The sequence below is a fragment of the Sciurus carolinensis genome, chromosome 3, assembly GCF_902686445.1.
Source record: "Sciurus carolinensis chromosome 3, mSciCar1.2, whole genome shotgun sequence".
NCBI lineage: Eukaryota > Metazoa > Chordata > Mammalia > Rodentia > Sciuridae > Sciurus > Sciurus carolinensis.
Window position 1 is genome coordinate 33,639,626 of NC_062215.1, and position 20,417 is coordinate 33,660,042.

The 20,417-nt window shown below is 34.5% G+C and overlaps 1 protein-coding gene and 1 pseudogene across 7 annotated transcripts in view; both read right to left on the reverse strand.

Moving 5' to 3' along the window:
• Positions 1 to 20,417, reverse strand: part of Trim37 (tripartite motif containing 37) — a 180,169-nt gene that overhangs the window by 149,958 nt on the left and 9,794 nt on the right. For 6 of the 7 annotated variants that reach the window (XM_047542823.1, XM_047542821.1, XM_047542825.1 and 3 more), the window contains exons 3-8: positions 20,289 to 20,329; positions 18,098 to 18,214; positions 13,994 to 14,081; positions 11,464 to 11,586; positions 9,830 to 9,953; positions 6,017 to 6,084 (exon numbers count right to left, since the gene is read on the reverse strand). In XM_047542823.1, coding sequence (XP_047398779.1) covers positions 6,017 to 6,084; positions 9,830 to 9,953; positions 11,464 to 11,586; positions 13,994 to 14,081; positions 18,098 to 18,214; positions 20,289 to 20,329 — 561 coding nt within the window. Of the gene's footprint in view, positions 1 to 6,016; positions 6,085 to 9,829; positions 9,954 to 11,463; positions 11,587 to 13,993; positions 14,082 to 18,097; positions 18,215 to 20,288; positions 20,330 to 20,417 lie in introns of those variants that run through there. The other variant, XM_047542826.1, reaches the window with a different exon arrangement.
• Positions 17,177 to 17,271, reverse strand: LOC124981501 (uncharacterized; annotated as a pseudogene).

Here is a 20,417-nt window from a genome sequence, read left to right on the forward strand (position 1 = left end):
AGGATGCAGTATTCCATATGTATCATGCTTCTTAATTTTCTTTTGTAAATATTATTTGGGGGGGGCTGGAGGTGTAGCATAGTGGTAGAGTGTAGTTTAGTGAGACTTGGGTTTGATCCCTAGCACCACAAAATTTATTAAACAAATAAAATTTACATAAAAGTAAATATTAGCTGGAGTTATCAGTTTATATTTTTAAATCACTCACCAAGATAGTGATTTCACCAAAAAATTTATATAAGGATCTGCTTTATATATTGTTTATTTATAATACAAAATAGTAGGGTACAGGCACATGCCTATGATCTCAGCAAACTTTCGGGACTGAGGCAGGAGGATCACAAGTTTGAGATCAACCTGGGTAATTTAGCTTGACTTTCTTTCAAAAATAAAATGAAAAGGGTTGGTGTGTAGTTTATCTCCTTAGCACGGGGTTCAAACCCTAGTATATATGTGTGTATATATCTATGTATGTGTACATGTGAATGTGTATGTATGTATGTATGTGTGTGTATACACACACACACACACCCCACCACATGCAATCATTATTGTCCTCTTTTTTTGTACTGGGGATTAAACCCAGGGACACTTAACCACTGAACCACATTCCCAACCATCTGTACTTTTAATGTTGAGAAAGAATCTCAATAAGCTGATGAGTCTGGCTTTGAATTTGTGATCCTCCTGCTTCAGCCTCTCCCCTCGCTGGGATTACAAGCATGTGCCAATACACCAAACTATTGCTTTTTTGTTTTATTTTGTTTTCTTTTTTTTTGGTGGTGCTGGGGATTGAACACAGGGCTTTGTGCATGCAAGGCAAGCACTCTACCAACTGAGCTATATTCCCAGCCACTCTGTTTTCTTAAAGTAAACTCCTACCAGGTAGTGATTGTTTTATCCCTAGCAGTGTTTTCAATTTTTTATCTCTCATTAAGAAGTCCATCGTGGGATTTTTTAAAAGCTCAACTTCAGCCACTTATTATTTTTATTTACTGGTATCAGTGTCATCCACTGATGACAACTCAGTCATCAAAAAGAAAAACTAGTGGGGACAGGAGGCTGTGGCTTTAGTGGTGGTGCTCTTCCCTAGAACATATGAGGTCCTGGGTTGCATCCTCAGCAACACATAAAAATAAACAAAGGCATGCTATCCATCTACAACTACAAAAAAGTAAAATAAAAAACCACATCAAAAACAAGATGAGGGTTGGGGTTGTAGCTCAGTGATAGAGGGCTTGCCTAGCACATGTGAGGCACTGGGTTTGATTCTCAGCACAGCATATAAATAAATAAAATAAAGGTCCACTGACAACTTAAACATGTGTGTATATATATATATGTGTATATATATATATATACATATGTCTATATATATATATATATATATATATATATTTAAGATGGGACAAATAGAAAACTGGTAGCAAGATGAAAGACTAACACTTCATCAGATCAATAAGCATACCACATGTAAATGTCCTAAACATTCCAATCAAAAATTAAAAATTGTCAGATTGGATTTAAAACAATGCTGACCTAATTATATGCTACCAACATAATATGCACTTTAAACACTTACACACAATATAAAAAGAAAGATGTAAGAGATACTTAAAAGAAAGCTGAATTGGCTTTTAGATTTGAAACACAGATTTCAAAGCAAGCAATATTATCAAAAATAAAAAAGGTCATCTGACAATAATGGGACATAATTATTCGAGACAGCTATTAATCAAAACCTGATAAAGCTGTCAAAGTAGACAAATCAAAAGTTACAATTAAGATTTCAATATCCCCTCCCATATTTAACTACAAAAATATAAGTTGAATACTTCTTAGCCGAAATGCTTGGGTCAAGAAGCATCTCAGATTTCAGATTTTTTTTTTTTTTGATACTGAAATATCTGCATAAAGATAATGAACTACCTTAGCAATAGGACCCAAGTCTAAATACAAACTTTACCTTTCATAAGCACCTTATTCTCATAGCCCAGAAATAATTTTTTACACTATTTTTAGTGCCTACATTTTGATTGCAATTTGTGATATGAGGTTGGGTATGGAATTTCCCATTTTGTGGCATCATATTTGAACTAAAGAAGTATCAGATTTTGGAACACTATAGAATTTGGATTTTCAGATTAGGGATGTTCACCTGTACATAGAAAATCTCAAAGAATACATTAATATTGATAATTAATCAACCTGACCTCATTACTACCTATAAAACATATCACCCCAAAAGGGCTAATACACACTGTTTTCAACTGTGCATAGGACATTTTCTAGGATATACCATATTCTGGGATAAAACACACTAAAATTCAACAAATAAAACAGATTTAAGCTATACACTTCCTAAAATTAAACCAGCAATCAATTATAGAATATTTTTTAAATCCCCAAATAATTGTAAACTAAAACTCCTGAAGAGTCCATGGATCAAAGAAGTCACAGGCATATAAGAAGGTATTTTGAATAGAAAGGTCTTAAGTCAGTAACCTCAGCATCCATCTTAAGATATTAGAAAAAAGAGGAACAAATTAAACTAAAATTAAGCAGAAAAAACTAGATCAAAACAAAAATCAATGTAATACCAAACAGAAAAACAATAAAATTAAAATCAAAATGTAGTTTCCTGAGAATATCAATAAAACCCAATAAACTTCTAGCAAGAATGATCAGGGACAAAATAAGGAAAGTGTAAGTTAAGAAATAGGCGACATCACGGAGGAGCCTAAAAATGCTAAAAGGATAACAAGAAATTATTATAAACTTTTTGTCAACAAATTCAAATGAAAAGGAATAGTTCCTTGAAAGTCACACAACTACCAAAGCTCACTCAAGAGAAAATAGTAAACGAGAACTTACTGCCCTATAACTATTCAAGAAATTGACTTTGAAGACAGACATGGTGGTGCATGAATATAACGCCAGCTAATAGGGAGGGTGGGGCAGGGGAATCTTGAGTTTGAAGCCAGTCTTGGCGACTTAGCAAGACTCCATCTCCAAATGAAAAAAGGTAGGGTTCTAGAATAAAAATAAATACATTGATGGAACAGAACAGAGTCTAAATATAGGCAGGCAACTAAATTTTAAAATAATGTTAATGACAATTCAATAGAGAAAGGACAGTCTTTTGAACAAATGGTGCTAAAATAACTAGATAGCCAAATAACAAAAAAAAAAAAAAAAAAAAAAAAAAAAAAAAAAAAAAAAAAAAACGCACCTTGAATTGATACCTCACCAACAAAAACACTCAAAAGGCACCATAAACCTAAATATAAAACGTAAAGTAACAAATTTTCCAAAAGAAAATATAAGAGAAAAACTTTGTGGCCCTAAGCTAAAGATTTCCTAAATATGACACAAAAAGCAAAAACTGATACATTAGATCTCATTAATATAAAATTTCAGAGCTGTAGTTTTTATCCGGGGTGGAGTGCTTGCCTAGCCCATGTGAAGCACTGAGCTCGATCCTCAGCATCACATAAAAATAAATAAAATAAAGGTATTGTGTCCATTTACAAAAAAAAAAAAGTACAATTTCAGTTCTTCAAAAGACACTCAAGAAACAAAAAAGAGAACACTTGAAGACAACCTTTGCAAAGCATTTATCTGATACAGGACATATCTAGAGCTTTATGTGAAAAATTCTGAAAACTAAGAAAAAAAAACAGGACAATAAAACAATGGACAAAGGATGTGAACAGACACCTCAACAAAAGATACATGGATAGCAAGTAAGTTCAAAAAGGGTTCTTATCATCATTAATCATGAGGCAAACCAGAAAATTAAAGAAATTAAACTTCAATTAGACACTCCCAGGACAATGGTTAAAAGAAGAAACTGTATCATGTGTTGGCAGTATTGCAGAGAAATGGGTACTCTCATATAATATTGGTAGAAATATAAAATGATACAATTTAGAAAACTGTGGACAATTATTTTAAAAATTAATGATTTATGGGCTGGGGTTGTGGCTCAGCAGCAGAGTGCTCACCTAGCATGCATGGGGCCCCGAATTTGATCCTCAGCACCACATAAAAACAAAAATAGAAAGGTATTGTATCCACCTACAACTAAAACAAAATATTAAAAAATAATAATAATAATGATTTATCTACCATTTGACCAGGCCATTCCACCATAACTTCATCCAAGAGGAAAAAAAATACACTTTCATGTAAAAGTTTGGACATGGAAGTTTATAGAAGCTCTGTCTGTTATAGCCCAAAACTGGATTTTGGAGTTTATGGTCAAATCAAATGATCATTAGAAATTAAATGGGAAAAATCACACTGTGGTATTTACATATACTACTACTCAGCAGTAAAATAATTACTGATGCACACAGCAAAATGAAACAAACTAATTTTGCTGAAGGAGTTACTCATAAAATGAGTAATGTATAATTCCATTTATATAACTCAGGAATATGCAAATTACCTACAACAACAGAAAAAATCATGAACAAGGACAGCGTAAGCCTCTTCACCAAATAGTGTTGGGAAAACTGGAAATCCATATGTAATAGAAATTAAACTTTTTTTTTTTTTTTGCGGTGCTGGGGATCAAACCCAGGGCCTTGTGCTTTCAAGTCAAGCACTCTACCAACTGAGCTATATCCCCAGCCCCTCCACATGTAATAAAATGAAGTTAGACCCCTACCTCTCATCTGCACAAAACTCAACTCTAACTGGATCAAGCACCTAGGCATTACAGAGACCCTCACCTAACAGAAGAACTAACAGGCCCAAATCTCCATCATGTCTGCTTCAGAACCAAATTCCTCAATAAGACTCCTAAACTGCAAGAAGTAAAATTAAGAATCAATACATGGGATGACATTAAACTAAAAAGCTTTTTCACAGCAAAGGAAATAATCAAGAATGTGAAAGTCAGGCTATAGGATGGAAGAATATCTTTGCCACCTGCACCTCAGAGCATTCATCTCCAAGATATATTAAAAAAAAAAAAAAAAAAAAACTCAAAAGAGCACTAAAAAAACAAATAACCCAATCAATAAACAGGCCAAGGAACTGAACAAGGCACTTCACAGAAGGAATACAATTGGTCAACAAATATATGAAAAAATGTTCAACATCTCTAGCAATTAGAGAAATGCAAATTAAAACTACACCAAGATTCCATCTCACTCCAGTCAGAAGGACAATTATCTAGAATACAAGTAACAATAAATGTTGGTGAGGATGTGAGGGAAAAGGTACACTCATATTGCCATTGAGACTGCAAATTGATCCACCACTCTGGAAAGCAGTATGGAGATTCCTCAGGAAACTTGGAATGGAACTACCATTTGACCCAGTTATCCCACTCCTCAGCCTATACCAAAGGACTTAAAATCAGCATACTAGTGATGTGGTCACATCAATGTTCATAGTAGCTCTATTCACAATAGCTAAACTATTAAACCAACCTTGCTGCACTTCAACAGATGAGTGGATATAGAAAATGTGGTACATATACACAATGGAATAGTACCCAGATATAAAGAAAGAAATTATGGCATTTGCCAATAAATGGATGGAGTTAGAGAATATCATGCCAAGTGAAATAAGCCAATCCCCAAAAAAATGAAGGCTGAATATTCTTCCTGATATGCAGATGCTGACTCACAATGCAGGGGGAATTCATAGGACTGGACAGGGGGTAATGGGGGAAGGAAAGGGGATTGGAAATAGGAAAGACAGTAGAATCAAACAGACATAACTTTCCCTCTCTCAAAAATAAAAAATCTTTTAAGATACACAGACAGCCAGGCATGGTGGCGCACGTCTGTAATCCCAGAGACTCAGGAGGCTGAGGCAAGAAGATCACAAGTTCAAAGCCCATCCTCAGTAAGACCCTGTTCTGAAACAAACAATAAAAAAAGGCTGGGGAATGTAGGTCAGTGGATAAGCACCGCTAGGTTCAATCTCTGGTACTGAAAAAAAGAAGTATGAGCAAAAATGGATAAAGACTATTTTATTACATCTAATATTTCATCACCTGGTGCTCCACCTCCTGAAGAAGGGATTCCAACAGCTCTGTTTCTTGGGTTAGAGATGTCTTCTGACCTGTTTAAATACAACAAAACATCAATACTGAAACTCATTACTGGTTTAAGAAGAAAATTAACTTTCAATAAGCATACCCAATAAAAACAAATTCACTTCAAGTAAAGAAAAATTCTTCATTACAGCTACCCTAAAGATTTTCCTAGAGTTTAAAGGAAACATTATAGTAGCCTAGAATTGGAACCAATCCTAAGTACTTTTAGAGGAAATTCAATTTAGGGGTATCAAATTCACCTAATATACAATAAAATCCTGGGATCCAACCTCCAACACTGGAAAAAAGAAGTAAAATGACAATATACTTTAAGTAAAAAAATTAATTTCTCTAGGTCTTTTTTATCCTTTGAGGTACTGGGGATTGAACCCAGGGCCTCAAACATGCTAGGCAAGCACTGTACCCCTCAGCTACATTCCCAGCCCTTTTTATTGTTTATTATCTGACAGGGTCTTACCAAGTTGCCAGGCTGGCCCCAAACTTGGGATCCTCCTGCCTCTGTCTCCCAAGTAGCAGGAATCAGAAGACACCTGGCTGTTTCTCTAGATCTTTATGTTCTTCAGAAGATAAATTTATGAAAGATAAATTTCATCCTATTATTCTAAAACAATTTCTCCCCAAAGTTTAATGATGGCTTAAAAGAGGGATGTAGTATGTAGGCCAGATGTAAATGTTGGTAAAAGATCTGTCCTACAAACAGACAAACCTGTATAAAAGAATTTGCAAGGGGTATATAGTCTCAAGAAGCTGAAGACAGAAAGTGATAAAACAGTTATTATGGAAATTTATTATGATATAAAGTTTTATATGTTTTTAAAGCAAAATGAAGATAAGCATAAGTGCCAACTCAGATTTTTTTTTTTTTTTAAACATTTTTATTTTTTTGTGTGTGTGTGTGTGTGTGTGTGTGTACACCTACATCTCCTGGGGATTGAACTCAGGGGCACTCTATCCCTGAGTTGCATCCCTAATCCTTTTAAGATTTTTATTTTAAGACAGAGCCTACCTACATTGCTGAAGCTGGCCTGAAACTTGCAATCCTCCTGCCTCAGTCATTGGAGTCACTGGTATTAACAGTGTATAACACCAAGTCCAGCTTATTTATTTATTTATTTTTGATGCATTGGGACTATTTTTAAAATAAACCACAAAGTCTGAAGAGCTGAAAACATCCCAGACAATTATCAATTTGGAGTAATGTTATTGGATGAAGGGAGACAATGAATCCACAGACCTTTTACTTTTTGTTTTCTGAAACCAAAATCTTAAGTTTTTTTGTTTTTGGTACTGGGAATTGAACCCATGGGCATTCTACCACTGAACAACATCTTAAGCCCTTTTTGAGATTGCCCAGGCTGGCTTCGACCTTACAATTTTCCTACCAAATGTCTGGGATTACAGGCATGTGCCACCATGTCCACTGATTACAAGTTCTTGATTGCAAAAATAGATATGGAAATTAAATTATAAGCTAGGACCTAATACTACTGGAGATAATGTCTACCATCACCACATTCTATAATCCTGAAGCATCAGCACTTGGCATTACTACCATACATAATTCAACTTAATATTTAGTGGTAGAGCCAGGTACAGGGGCCACGACTGTAATTCCAGATACTTAGGAGGCCAGGGCAGGAGGATCCCAAAAATCAAGGCCAGTCTGAGCAACTTAACAAGACTTTCAAAACAGAAACATCTGCTAATTTCATTAGGTATGCTTCTAGACCTTCAGACTTTGCTGTTTATAAATAAAATGGTCTGAATGCACTAATGAAAAAATTTTTTAAACTAAAAAAAAGTGGAAAGGTGAACTTTAAAATATATCCCAAAAGTACATTTACTACTGGGTATTTACTTGACTGAGTATATAGCTCAGAGTTAGAACACTTCTGAGTTCAATCCCCAGTACTATGGGGGGGAGAAACAATTAGTGGTAGAAACTGTGATACAAATCAAGTGTGAAATTCCTCATAATACTAAGCAAGCTAATAGTGAGACTATTGTAGAGATACTCTAACCCTGAAAGTACCCTATTTAATTACAAAATCTATCTTGGAAATTTCAAATTGCAATAACTTACAATGAAAAATCATTTGAAAACCAGAAAAACAGGGCAAGTTAAGTTATTGGGAAAAGAAATTATTTCACTAAGTGAACTACAGCTCAAGTGGTACATGCCTATAATTCCAGCAACTGGGGGGAGGCTCAGGTAGGAGGATTTCAAGTTCAAAGTCAGTCTCAGCAACATAGTGAGACCCTATCTCAAAAAAAAAAAGTTGTTAAATTAAGAGATCTGTACTAATAATTTATTTGATTTTAAGTTAATTCAATTAAACCAAGGAAGCAATGAAGCAAACTCATTCAATAAAAGCAAGGCCAAATATCCTGCACCTAGCTACAATTTAAAATTACATTAACACTAAAGGCAGCTTCAATTTTAAAAGTGCTAGCACATACTAACATCCTAGCACTTCATATGGCTTAATAAACTTAAGGAAGTATCAAGTATCATTTTAAAGTCTCAAAAAATAAGTTCATTATACATACAACTAACTTCCACTAAGGGTCTAAGAACAATTATAATTTTCATTTACATTCTTTTATCTAAAGTGGCACCATAAACAGAATAATTAATGTCTGTAGGTTTCTTCTAATTGCTCCACTGTGTGGATGACCTGTACTGTTCAATGCAAAGTAAGATTTGCCACTGGGTCTTGAAAAACATTCGTCAGTATCGATTTATAATACTAAATGTCTTTTTATAATGCAAAAGCAATTCATGAAATACATGAACATCCAAACTCAAGGATATCTGCATCTTAGTTAAAAGAAAGATAGCACAAGTAAAAAAAAACAAAATACTTTGTTAATACCTTACTAAAGTATATGTATTTCATGTTAGACTACATTGAAAAACACGAAGCTGACTTTGCTCACAGTAAAATGTTAGATGGACTAAGATTACAGGTTAACTTAAGGTTAAGACACTAAACCAAACCAAGCCAAACAAACTTTAGCATTTTTTTTCCCTAAACTCCATGTTTAAAATTGTATGTTCAATCCTAGGCTCCATAATCAAAGTAGGAGGAAAGAATATTTGAGAAACCAAAAGGATGAGCAATAAATATAACTGAATGTAATTTAGAAGTAAAATGAGACTTACTAGAATTAAAAACCAAGATTAAATCTCTAAAAACAACCTGATAGACTGGGGTTGTGGTTCAGTGGTAGAGTACTTGCCTAGCACATGTGAGGCACTGGGTTAGATTCTCAGATTCTCAGCACCCATAAAATAAGTGAATAAAATAAAGGTCTATCAACAGCTAAAAAATATTTTAAAAAAATAAAATAAAAAATAAAAGAGGACTATTGTGATAGTCACGGATGTTAGTTCTTTATGTTCAACAAAGATAGGATAAGGACATTAGAAATTTTTATTGGATTTAGAAAAGAAAAAAAAACAAACTACTAAACAATAAGGTCCATTGATTAGGCTATTAGGACTCTTCCCCAAACATCTATGCAAACTTTTCTCTCCACTGATTTCTAAATACAAATTAGACATCTGTCCAAATTATAACATGAAGTTGCCTAAAATCTCAAGATTCCTTCCTAGACTATAACAACTCACCAACCTTACTCTTCAAAGACTGAAACTCAAGGAGGTTCAAGGTACCATGTGCTCTGGCAGCACAGAAAAACACTTCCCAAAACAAATAAAACACACCTAACAAAAGTCACACTCACCCATCAATGTTATAAGCTTATTTTTCAGCTGAGTGTCTAATCGTGCAATCATCATCTCCACTGCATTCCTAATTTCCCGAACACGTTCATCTTTTGCATTTCTCACAGCTTCTACATTTCTCTCCTAGAAAATAAACAGGTAAAATAATTTTAATTGGAGAACTTTAAAAACAGAAGCAAAAATATCTCAGGGTAATCACTGCAATTACTGTCAAAAATCAGTTGACTAGGGTTGGCTTTGTAGCTCAGTGGTAGAGTACCTTACCTAGCACATGTGAGGCACTGGGTTCTATCTTCACCACATTAAAATATAAAATAATAAAATAAAAAATAAAGGTTAAATTCTTAACAAAAAATTATCAGTTTGACTGCCTGTTTAAAACTTATAAAATTTATAACAGTACTCTGACATTGCTAGTATACCATGGATAACTCATTGCTTTAAAAAATTCTGTATCTTCAACTAAATCAATTAGAAAGATTCTTAAAAATAAACCATAATAAAGCATATGATAATTTAACAGAAATATCAATAAAAAGACTTGAAATTACAAAAAAATGGTTTAGGTAACATATACACAAGTAATTCGAGAAGCTCCCATCAAATCCCTCATAGGAAACTTCTTTAGAAATAAAAAAGGGTAATAGTTCACATCCTAAAACAAATGAAAACAATTTTTAAATTCTCTAGTTCATAAAAGTTATTTTGGTTTTGTTTTCAGAACCACATATGAAAAGAATAGGCTTATTTCCAAAATTGCAGAGTAATATATGTAATAGAATATTACAAATGATGATCTGGATCTCAATTTCTGAAGGGTTAACAAAGCAAATATCTATTCTTAAGTTAGAAATGGTACACAGAGATTTACAACTGTCATTCTCTTTGAACAGAATATATCCCAAAAGTATACTAACTACTGAAGCTTATCAAATTGTTTCCAAAAAAAAAAATTACATTATAAATGATAAATGTATCGACTGAACTGTTTGACTCATACAGTATCTTAAGAAGAGTATTCAATATGACTCAACAGCATGGAGCTTAATTCAGGACACCAGTAAAGAGTTTATTCACTGATAGCAGAAATCCTTTAAAAAGCTAGGGATCCAAAGTGAAAAACATAATAATTCAGTAAAGTCAGTACTGATACTATTTAAAAGTCAATTATTGATTCTGTAACACATAAGCTTTTTTAACTCACTGATTCTATAGTTCTGCATGAGAGGTAATTCTCTGGCTCAACTATTTCTCCTATGGACCAGGAATTTGGATACAAATTTCTCCCCTAGTTTGAAGTTGATGAGCCTATCAGATTTTCAAATCTTGATTTCAACATCTAATTGATTTGTATTTATATACGTATGCATTATTATATACATATTACATACAATAATTATATTATTTCATATGCATATTACAGTCTATATTATCCTAGAATATATAAATAACAACAAGCCAGGAGCCGTTCACCAATTCTGGGAGGTTGAGATAGGAGGATCACAAATTTCCAGCCAGTCTAGGCAACTTTGTAAGACACTCAAAAATAAAAAGGGCTGGGGTTGTAGTTCAATTGTAGAGCAACTCTGGTACAATCCCTTGTACCAACAAAAAATCTTATGAGTATTCTTACCACTTCTTGAACTAAGCTGATTAGTTCCATGAGGCGTCGACGAAGTTTGGCTACCTCTTCATTCACTTTAGTGACATGCTGCTCATAAATTTCTGCCAAAGGCTTAAAAGTATGTCCACCATGCTATTTAAATTAATAAGAGTAGTTTTAGAATATTTTCACATCTCATCTGCATTTACAATCCTTTTTAACACTCCATGGACATTAATAAACTGGTATTTATTTTCAAATGAATTTCATCTCTTTCAGTTACATTTACTTTGTTAAAGCAGGACAGTGCTGGCATAAAGTAACTTCAAAAAAAATGTTCACATTTATCTAGAAATCTTGACTCATTAGAAAGAACCAAAATCCTGGGAAGGGGATGGAGCTCAAGTGGCAGGGTACCTGCACTTCATATGCAAGACCCTGAGTTTGGTTCCCAGCACGACAGAAAGAATTATTATTAAAAATAAAAAAATTAAAAAAAAAAAAATCCTAACCACTATCTAAACCTTTGGGGACGATCTTATTAGCCAATTTTTTTCTTGGGCAACAACAGCCTTGTTCCATGTCCTCAAAACTTCTTCCCACCATGCCTTTGCAAAAGTTACCCCCCTCTTATTCAAAATAATTCTCCTTTATCTTTTCTCCATCTCAGCAGCTCTTAATTCCTACTAATCTTTGTAGCTATGCTCATAGTTACAGGATCAGCACCCACGGTTATGTATCTCATTAACTCTATTACTACTAAAATTTATCACAGATTATATATACAACTGTTTAATGGTTTTGATTATCACCAAATCCCTAGTCTCTAGCACAGCTGACTAAATAAAAAAGGCACTTGAGGAAAAACCCAGTGTACATAATTAACAAAAGCAATGAATCCATTTCTTGTGCTACAAAAGTTTACTATAGAGATAGAAGTCTGATAAAAATTAGCATAGCATTCAGTTTAAAGAATTCAGTTATATTCAGTTGCATTCAGTTTAAAGAACAACTTAGAGGCACTAAAAACCTAAAAATACGGCTGGGGATATAGCTCCGTTGGTAGAGTGCTTGTGTGGCCTAGCATGCACAAGGCCCTGGGTTCAAATCCCCAGCACCCATCAAAAAATAAAATAAAATCTACAAATAATTTTCTATCCAATTTCAGTAATGTAATCTGTCACTGGCAATTAAAAACTATTCTATTTCTTTGATAAGAATACTTCCTATAAAAAAATCTTTCTAGAAAGAACTGTCTGATTTAACCAAACCACCCTAGTATGGTCCCCAAGAGAAAAGAGATGTGGATTTTTAAATGCTTACTTAAAGTACGGAAAAGAAATTGTCCACAGTCCCTTACGAAACCCATGTATTTAAGTATTAAACTGTGGAACTTATCTTTTTCTAATCAGCACATTAGCATTCAAATTCAAACACAAAGCTCTCTGAAATGAATGCTACTCAACCAATTCAGCCTGCCATTCTCTCCACAAAATATGATGATACCAAAAGAATGATCAACTCTCATGGTTAACAGATCACTTTATGTATCTACCCACTTCTATTCCAAAAATCACTCATTCTCCCCACTAAGAAACTCTTGTGTTGAGCTGGGGTGAGCTCAGTGGTAGAATGTGAATAAGAAGCCCTGTTTTAAAGGTCAGGCGCAATGTGAAGTATGCCTATAGTCCCAGCTACTTGGAAAGCTGAGACAGAATTGCCAGACCCTGGAAATTCAAGGTCAGCCTGGGGAACATACAGGTCATTAAAAAAAAAAAAAAAAAAAAAAAAAAAAAAAAAGTGCTCTTAAATAAGATTAAAAAAATTAAAAGTGGAGTAAAATTATAAGCTCTAGATATCTGTACTCAGATTGTTAGTAAGTATCTAGGTTTTTGCTCCATTCTGAAGAAATGAAAATTGTTTATCAGATTACCTGGCCTTTAATCAAAGAAAAGTCCTTGGTCCTACAAGAAGAGAGTTAGAAATAATGATAGGGCTAGTGAGTAGCTCACTGGTGAATCGCTTGCCTAGGAGAAGAACCACATTTGATCCCCAGCAAGGGGAGAAAGAAGAAATGTTAAACATGAATACACATTTTTACAGGTAATAGGGTAAGACATTAAAATTAGGACACAACCTACGTCGAATGTCTCCAACTAAAGAAGTACTTCTGAGACAGGCACGGTGGTGCACCTGTAATCCCAACGGCTGGGGAGGCTGAGGCAGGAGGATCAAGAGTTCAAAACCAGATTCAGAAAAAGCAAGGTGCTAAGCAACTCAGTTAGACCCTGTCTCTAAATAAAATACAAAATAGGGCTGGGGATGTGGTTCAGTGGTTGAGTACTCCTGGGTTCAATCCCTGGTACCTCCCGCCCCACTCCCCCCAAAAAAAGAGGTACTTCTGGAAAGTAAAATACCTTTAATAAGGCATTTATAAATTAGATGCATTTAACTTTTATTTGATAGAATAAATGATACTTTTTTCCTTTATAAGTCCATCAAATATTTAATGCCTTCAAATCTCAGAAGATAGAGAATATACTAAATTTGCTCTGCTCACCATTCCTCCCCAAAGTGCACACTGATGGCAGATACACTTCTTACAAGTCCAGCAAAACACACTAAGTTTTTCATGGTGATTTTCACATCTATACATTATGGAAAAAAAAGTTAGAATTAAAATTGAAATATGATTACTTCAACAAATTCCTAAGATTGGGCAAATATAAATCAATCTTAAACAATTATGTATCAAAAAATATAATATAAAATGTATTCCAGGGCTTCTGAGAATTAAGCTAAAGAATTACGTGAACAAAATTTTTATAAATGTTTTCATTAATTTAGTCTGTAAATTGAAAATTTCTTTCTAAATAAAGTAAAAATACAGCACCATTTCCTAACATCACTACAGGTGATAAAAGCTATCCTACATTACATTTTGATCAAGGGCTAAATATCAGATTGATGTCTCTACACACACATAAGCACATGTGCATGCACTTTTACTACATGTGGCCAATGATAATCAAGACATCATTAACTGCAGAATTTGATACCAGATCCTCATGGGAAATGAACACCAAATTTTATATTTTTTCTTAAACCAGATATGCACAAGCAAAATAATGAAGTTATATTCTGTTATGGAATGAACTCTGTTCCCCAAAATTCTTATGTTGAAGCCTTAACTCCCCATGTGACCATATTTGGATAGGGCCCTTACAAAAGAGGTAAGTGAGGTGACAAGGTCATGAAGAAGAGATCCATATCCAACAGGACAAACGTCCTTATAAGAAAAGGAAGAGACACAAAGAGTGCATACATACACAACAAAGGACTATGCAATGAGAAAAGTAGTAGTAGTCATTTCCCGTCAAAGAAAGAGGCCTCACCAGAAATCAAACCTGCCAGCACTTTGATCTTGGACTTCTACACTGTAGAACTGTGAGAAAATAAATTTCTATTGTTTAAGGCACCCAGTTAGTGATATTGCCACGGCAGCCTTAGTAGACTAATAATAGACCCTTATATCAGATGATTAAAAAAAAAAAAAAAAAAACTAAAAAGGGATCAGAGACCGAAACAAAAACAAAAACAATAAAATTCTCAGGGGAAAATACAAGGTAGAAAAGTTTCATGAAACTGTATTTGGCAGTGAATTCTTGGATATGACAACAAAATCTCAGGCAACAAAAGTAAAACTACACCAAAATTAAAAAGTTCTGAGCATTAAAACACCTGTAACCTAGCACTATGGAAGGCTGAGGCAGGAGGATCATAAGTTTGAGGCCACCTTGAACACAGCAAAACCTGCCTCAAAATAAAATAGCAAGGGCTACAAACATAGCTCAGTGCTTGCTTGCAAGTACAAGGTCCTGCATTCAATTGCAGGCATGCACAAAAATTTTTTTTAAACAACACTACAGAGTGAAATGATAACCTACAAAACAGAAAAAAATTGCAAATCATATCTGATAAGGGTCCAATTTCCAGAATAAATAACAGTAACCCCACAAATAAACAGACCTAAAAATAGAAAAAGAACAAGAATACATATTTCTCCAAAGAAGTTATCTAAATGGACAACAAGCATATGAAAAGATGCTCGTTGCTACTAATTGTTAGGGAAATGCAAATCAAAAACTCCCATCCATTAGGATGGCTGCAATCAACAAACAAAACCCTCTTCAAGCAATGGCCAAGATGTACAGAAACTGAAACCCTTATGTACTACTGGTGGGACTGTAAAATGGCATGGTTGCCAATGGAAAATAGTACAAAGAATCCTCAAAAAAGTAAAATAGAACTGGGATGTAGTTCAATGGTAGAACACTTGCCTAGCATACTTAAGCCCTGAGCTCTATCCTCAGCACCACCATCAAAAAGGGAAAAAAATTAAAAATTGAAAATATAATTACTAGCTGAACATGGTGGCACATGCCTGTAATCCCAGTGACACGGAAGGCTGAAGCAGGAGGACTGCCAATCTCAGCAATTTAGCAAGGCTCTCAGGAGGTTATTGTCTCAAAATAAAAATAAAAAGGGGATGTAGTGGTAAGGAACCCTGAGGTTCAATCCCTAGTACCAAAAAAAGAAAACAGAAAAAATAGAATTACTATATGATCTAGTAATTTCACTTCTGAGTATACACCAAGAAAACATGAAAGCAGTCTTGGAAACTGCTCTCATTAGCAGCATTATTCAAACATCCATGATTTTGCAAATTTACAATAGCAAAGAAGTAAAAAATAGCATATTAGATCCTAGTTGAAGAGCATTTAACAAGATTTCCAATACTTAAGGTTTTTGTAGGGTTTTTTGTTTTTTTTTTTTTAGTAACAACCATCCTAAAGGATATAAGGTTTTGATTTGCATTTCCCTAGTGATTAGTAGTGATGAGCTTTTTACAATGTAGGTCATTTACCAGAACAATTCTTACTCAGTGGCCTATTTGTACCTTCAGCAAATCAAGGGGGCCAGTAGGCATCAAGTACCAAAAACAGATATTGGCAGATTAGCAGTTCCATTCCTTTTAATTTTTAATTTTAATTTTTATTTATTTACTGCTACCAAGGATTGAACCCAAAGATATTTTGCCACTGAGTCACATGCCCAGCCCTTTAATTTTTGGATGCAGGGCCTCCCTAAATTGTTGAGGCTGGCTTTAAACTTACAATCCTCCTTTCTCAGCCTCCCAAGTCACTGGGATTATAGGCATGTGCCACTGCGAACAGTTCTATTCCTTTGGAGAGGCTCCAATCAGAGAAGCCTAACAAGAAGTAAGGAGTCTTTCCAAATAGTGACACCTGACATCCCAGAAAAAGTACACCTACATGTTCACTTATGAAATGTGTTTTATAGAAAAATAACAATTAAATCATTTTTAGTGTGACATCTATAATGCTAGAAGTAACAGAAAACCTCAAGCATCCAGTTTAAATCAGACATGGTGGCATGCACCCATAGTATCCCAGTTACTTGGGAGGTTGAGGCAGAAGAATTACAAGTTTGAGGCCAGCCTGGGCAACTTAAGACTGCTCCAAAAACAGAAAGTCCAGTTCAACTAGTAAAGGCATAGAAATAAATTTCCGATTATGAATTGCCATTAACATTTAAGCCTCTTCCATTTCTATAGTTCTAGTTCCTCATAATGAAGGAAAAAAGTTTTTAATAATGACCCTTCATGCTTCAGCTTCTTGCTTTAACATGTTGTGCATCTGTAGAAAGAGATATGACTGTTTTTAATATGGAATGCTTTGCAAATTTGCATGTCATCCTTGTGCAGGGGTTATGCTAATCTTGTTTCAATTTAAAATACATTCAACATTCCTGGAATCGCTACTAATTCAAGTTATTATATTAATTGCCTTCCAATTAATTTCTTAACCCATAAAACAGATTACTGCTATGTTATTAAGTCTTTCTTCTCATTTTCTATTCCTCAAACCCTGCAAATATGATCAAAATAATTAAATCATGTACCAAAAGACCATTCTTGCCCCTCAAAGATTCTGCTCCCATGGCAGTCTCCAACAACTTACCACTATATTACAGTTGTGTTCTCAATAAATAGTTAAACAGAAATCATGTATCATTTGCATTTGTATCCCCATAATTTAGCACTGTACTTATATATGTACGTGTATACATGGCATGACATAAATGTTTAAAAAAACATAATAAGCATGAATCATTACTCAGTTGGGCATGGTGGCACATGCCTATAATCCCAACCACTTGGGAAGTTAAAGTAGGAGGATGGCAAGTTTGAAGCCAGGGTGGGTAACTCAACAAGATCCTATAACAAAACAAGAGCTGGGGATGTAATTTAATGATAGAGTACTAGCCCAGTATGTACAAGGCTCTAGATTCAATCTCCAGTACCGAAAACAAAGAATGAATTATTTTAAATATTAACAGAAGCTTCAGAAAAATGAAAGAATTAAAAAATTAAGGAATGCTAAATTTCTCATTTATAAATAAGAGCTAACTATCAATACAGTATCATTAAGAGTTTAGTTTTAGAGGCTCTTCACACACCGAGGTGGCCCCGAGTTCAATCCCCAACAACACAAACACAAAAAAATATGTAAAGACCGTGTCATTAAAATAGTACATGGCAAAATCTATTAAATATTGAACAAAAAAACTGAGAATATACTTGTCCTTTTCATTTTCCTCATGTTTGGTGAGACTGCAGAGCTGAAGAGTATCAAGCTGTTGTGTAACTTCTTCTGCCCAACGACAATTTACTAGTTCCCGAAGCTGGAGTGGAGCACTGGGGAGAAAATCCAATCACATATTCTCAGAAAAATGAGATTTTTCTAAATAAACATACTCCTCAAAACAGAGCTCATAATCACACTCATATTACAGTACTATTAAAATAAAACACAATGAAAAATATGCTTTCAACTTATTTTCACATTAACACATCATTTATTAAAGACAAAATACTGGCAATGCAGATTATGAACTGAATTTTTAATTCACTCTAAAGCTGTACTGTCTAAAATGACAGTCATAGGGGAATACAGCTTAGTGGTACAATACATGCAATAGCATGTGTAAAACCCTGGGTTTGATCTGCACCACCACAAAAAAAAAAAAAAAAATGATAGCCACTAGCCACATGTGACTACCTTAAAAATTTTTAAAGAATAAAATTTCATTAGACAGACATACAAGACACATTTCAAGTGCTCAACAGCCACATGAAGCTATCATATTGGATAGTGTAGATAGAGAACATATCCATCATTATAGGACCTTTTATTTAATAGTGCTGATCTTCTCACAAACTAATGTGAGAAAAGTAAATAATCCTGGAAGAATCGAAGGCAAAAGATGGCACTCTGCCATCACTATCTGAAACAACCAGAAGTTGAAACAATTTAAATGTTTCTCAATATGGGCACAAATAGATAAAACTATAAAGTTATAAAGGGAAGTATTATTCAAACATTTTTGTGTCTTTTGGTGAGAGGTACCAGAGATGTTAACCCAGGGGCACTTAACCACCAAGTCACATCTACAGTCTTTTTATTTTTTGAGACAGGGTCTTGCTAAATTGCTCAGGTTGGCCTCAAACTTGTGATCCTCCTGCCTCAGCCTCTCCAGTTGCTGGGATTACAGACATGTGCCACTGTGCCACACTTCCTCAAACTTTTTTAAAAAATGACATACACACACACACACACACACACACACGCGCGCGCGCGCACAAAATCAAGAAAAAACACCTACCATTTTTATTAACAGTATTTTATCTATATGGTATAAGAAAAAGCACATAAGGATACATTTCAGTATATACAAAGAAAAATGTATAGACGAATGGATACCATACCAGATGTGGTGGTACACATCTATAATCCCAGCTACTCAAGAGGTCTAGCCTCTACAACTTAGTGACAGTCTATCTCAAAATAAAAACTAGCCGGGTGCACACACCCGTAAACCTAGCAGCTTGGGAGGCTGAGACAGGAGGATCACAAGTTCAAAGCCAGCCTCAGCAACTTAGTGAGGCCCTAAGCAGGACCTTGTCTCTAATAAATACAAAAAGGGGCTGGGGATGTGGCCAAGGGGTTTAGTGCCCCTGAGTTCAATTCCTGATTTAAAAAAAAAAAAAAAAAAAGACTAGAAATGTACCCCAGTGGTAGAATGCCACTGGGTTCAATCCCTAGCACTGCAAAAAGAAAAAGGGTACCACGCATAACAATTTCTTCTGAAAGTATTTATGAAAACATAGGGTATAGAATAGAACAGAAAGGTTTTTTGTTGTTGTTGTTTTGTATGACACTGGGGGTTGAACCCAGGGGTGTGCTATTTTTTAGTTACACCCCCAAACCTTTTTTTTTTTTTTTTTAAAACTTTATTGGGGGGTGTGTACTGAGGGAAGACAGGGTCTCACTGAATTGCTGAGGTTGGCCTCAAATCTGTCATCCTCCTGCCTTAGCATCTCAAGTTACTAGGATTACAGGTGTGTGCCACCATGCCCCAACTAGAACCTAGAGCCTTTTTATTTTATATTTATTATTACTGTGAAGATTGTTAAACCAGAAATACGTAAACTTTTATTTAAATTATAAATAGCTAAGAAGTCACATGATGATTTTCTTAGAGGCAGGAGCACAACATGTCAAGCAATGTAATGCATCCTACATAATCTTAAATCAGGTAGATTAGTCTTTATTTCTTTTTAGACGTACTTTATTTTCTATTCAAGTGTATTAATGAGAAATATAGTAAAACACAAAGAAAATGTTGCCTTTATGAATGCTAAAGCACACTCTGACCCTATGATCTTACAATTTTTTCAAATTCACAAATGATTGTAGCCCAGTACTTACCGACAATGAGGACATTGAGCTCTCTGCTCTGTCAGCCAGCGCTAAAGAGATAAAAGAATTAGATTTGGATTGTAAAAACACCATTAATTTATATATAGCCAATATTTATAAACCAAATTTAGTGAGTTT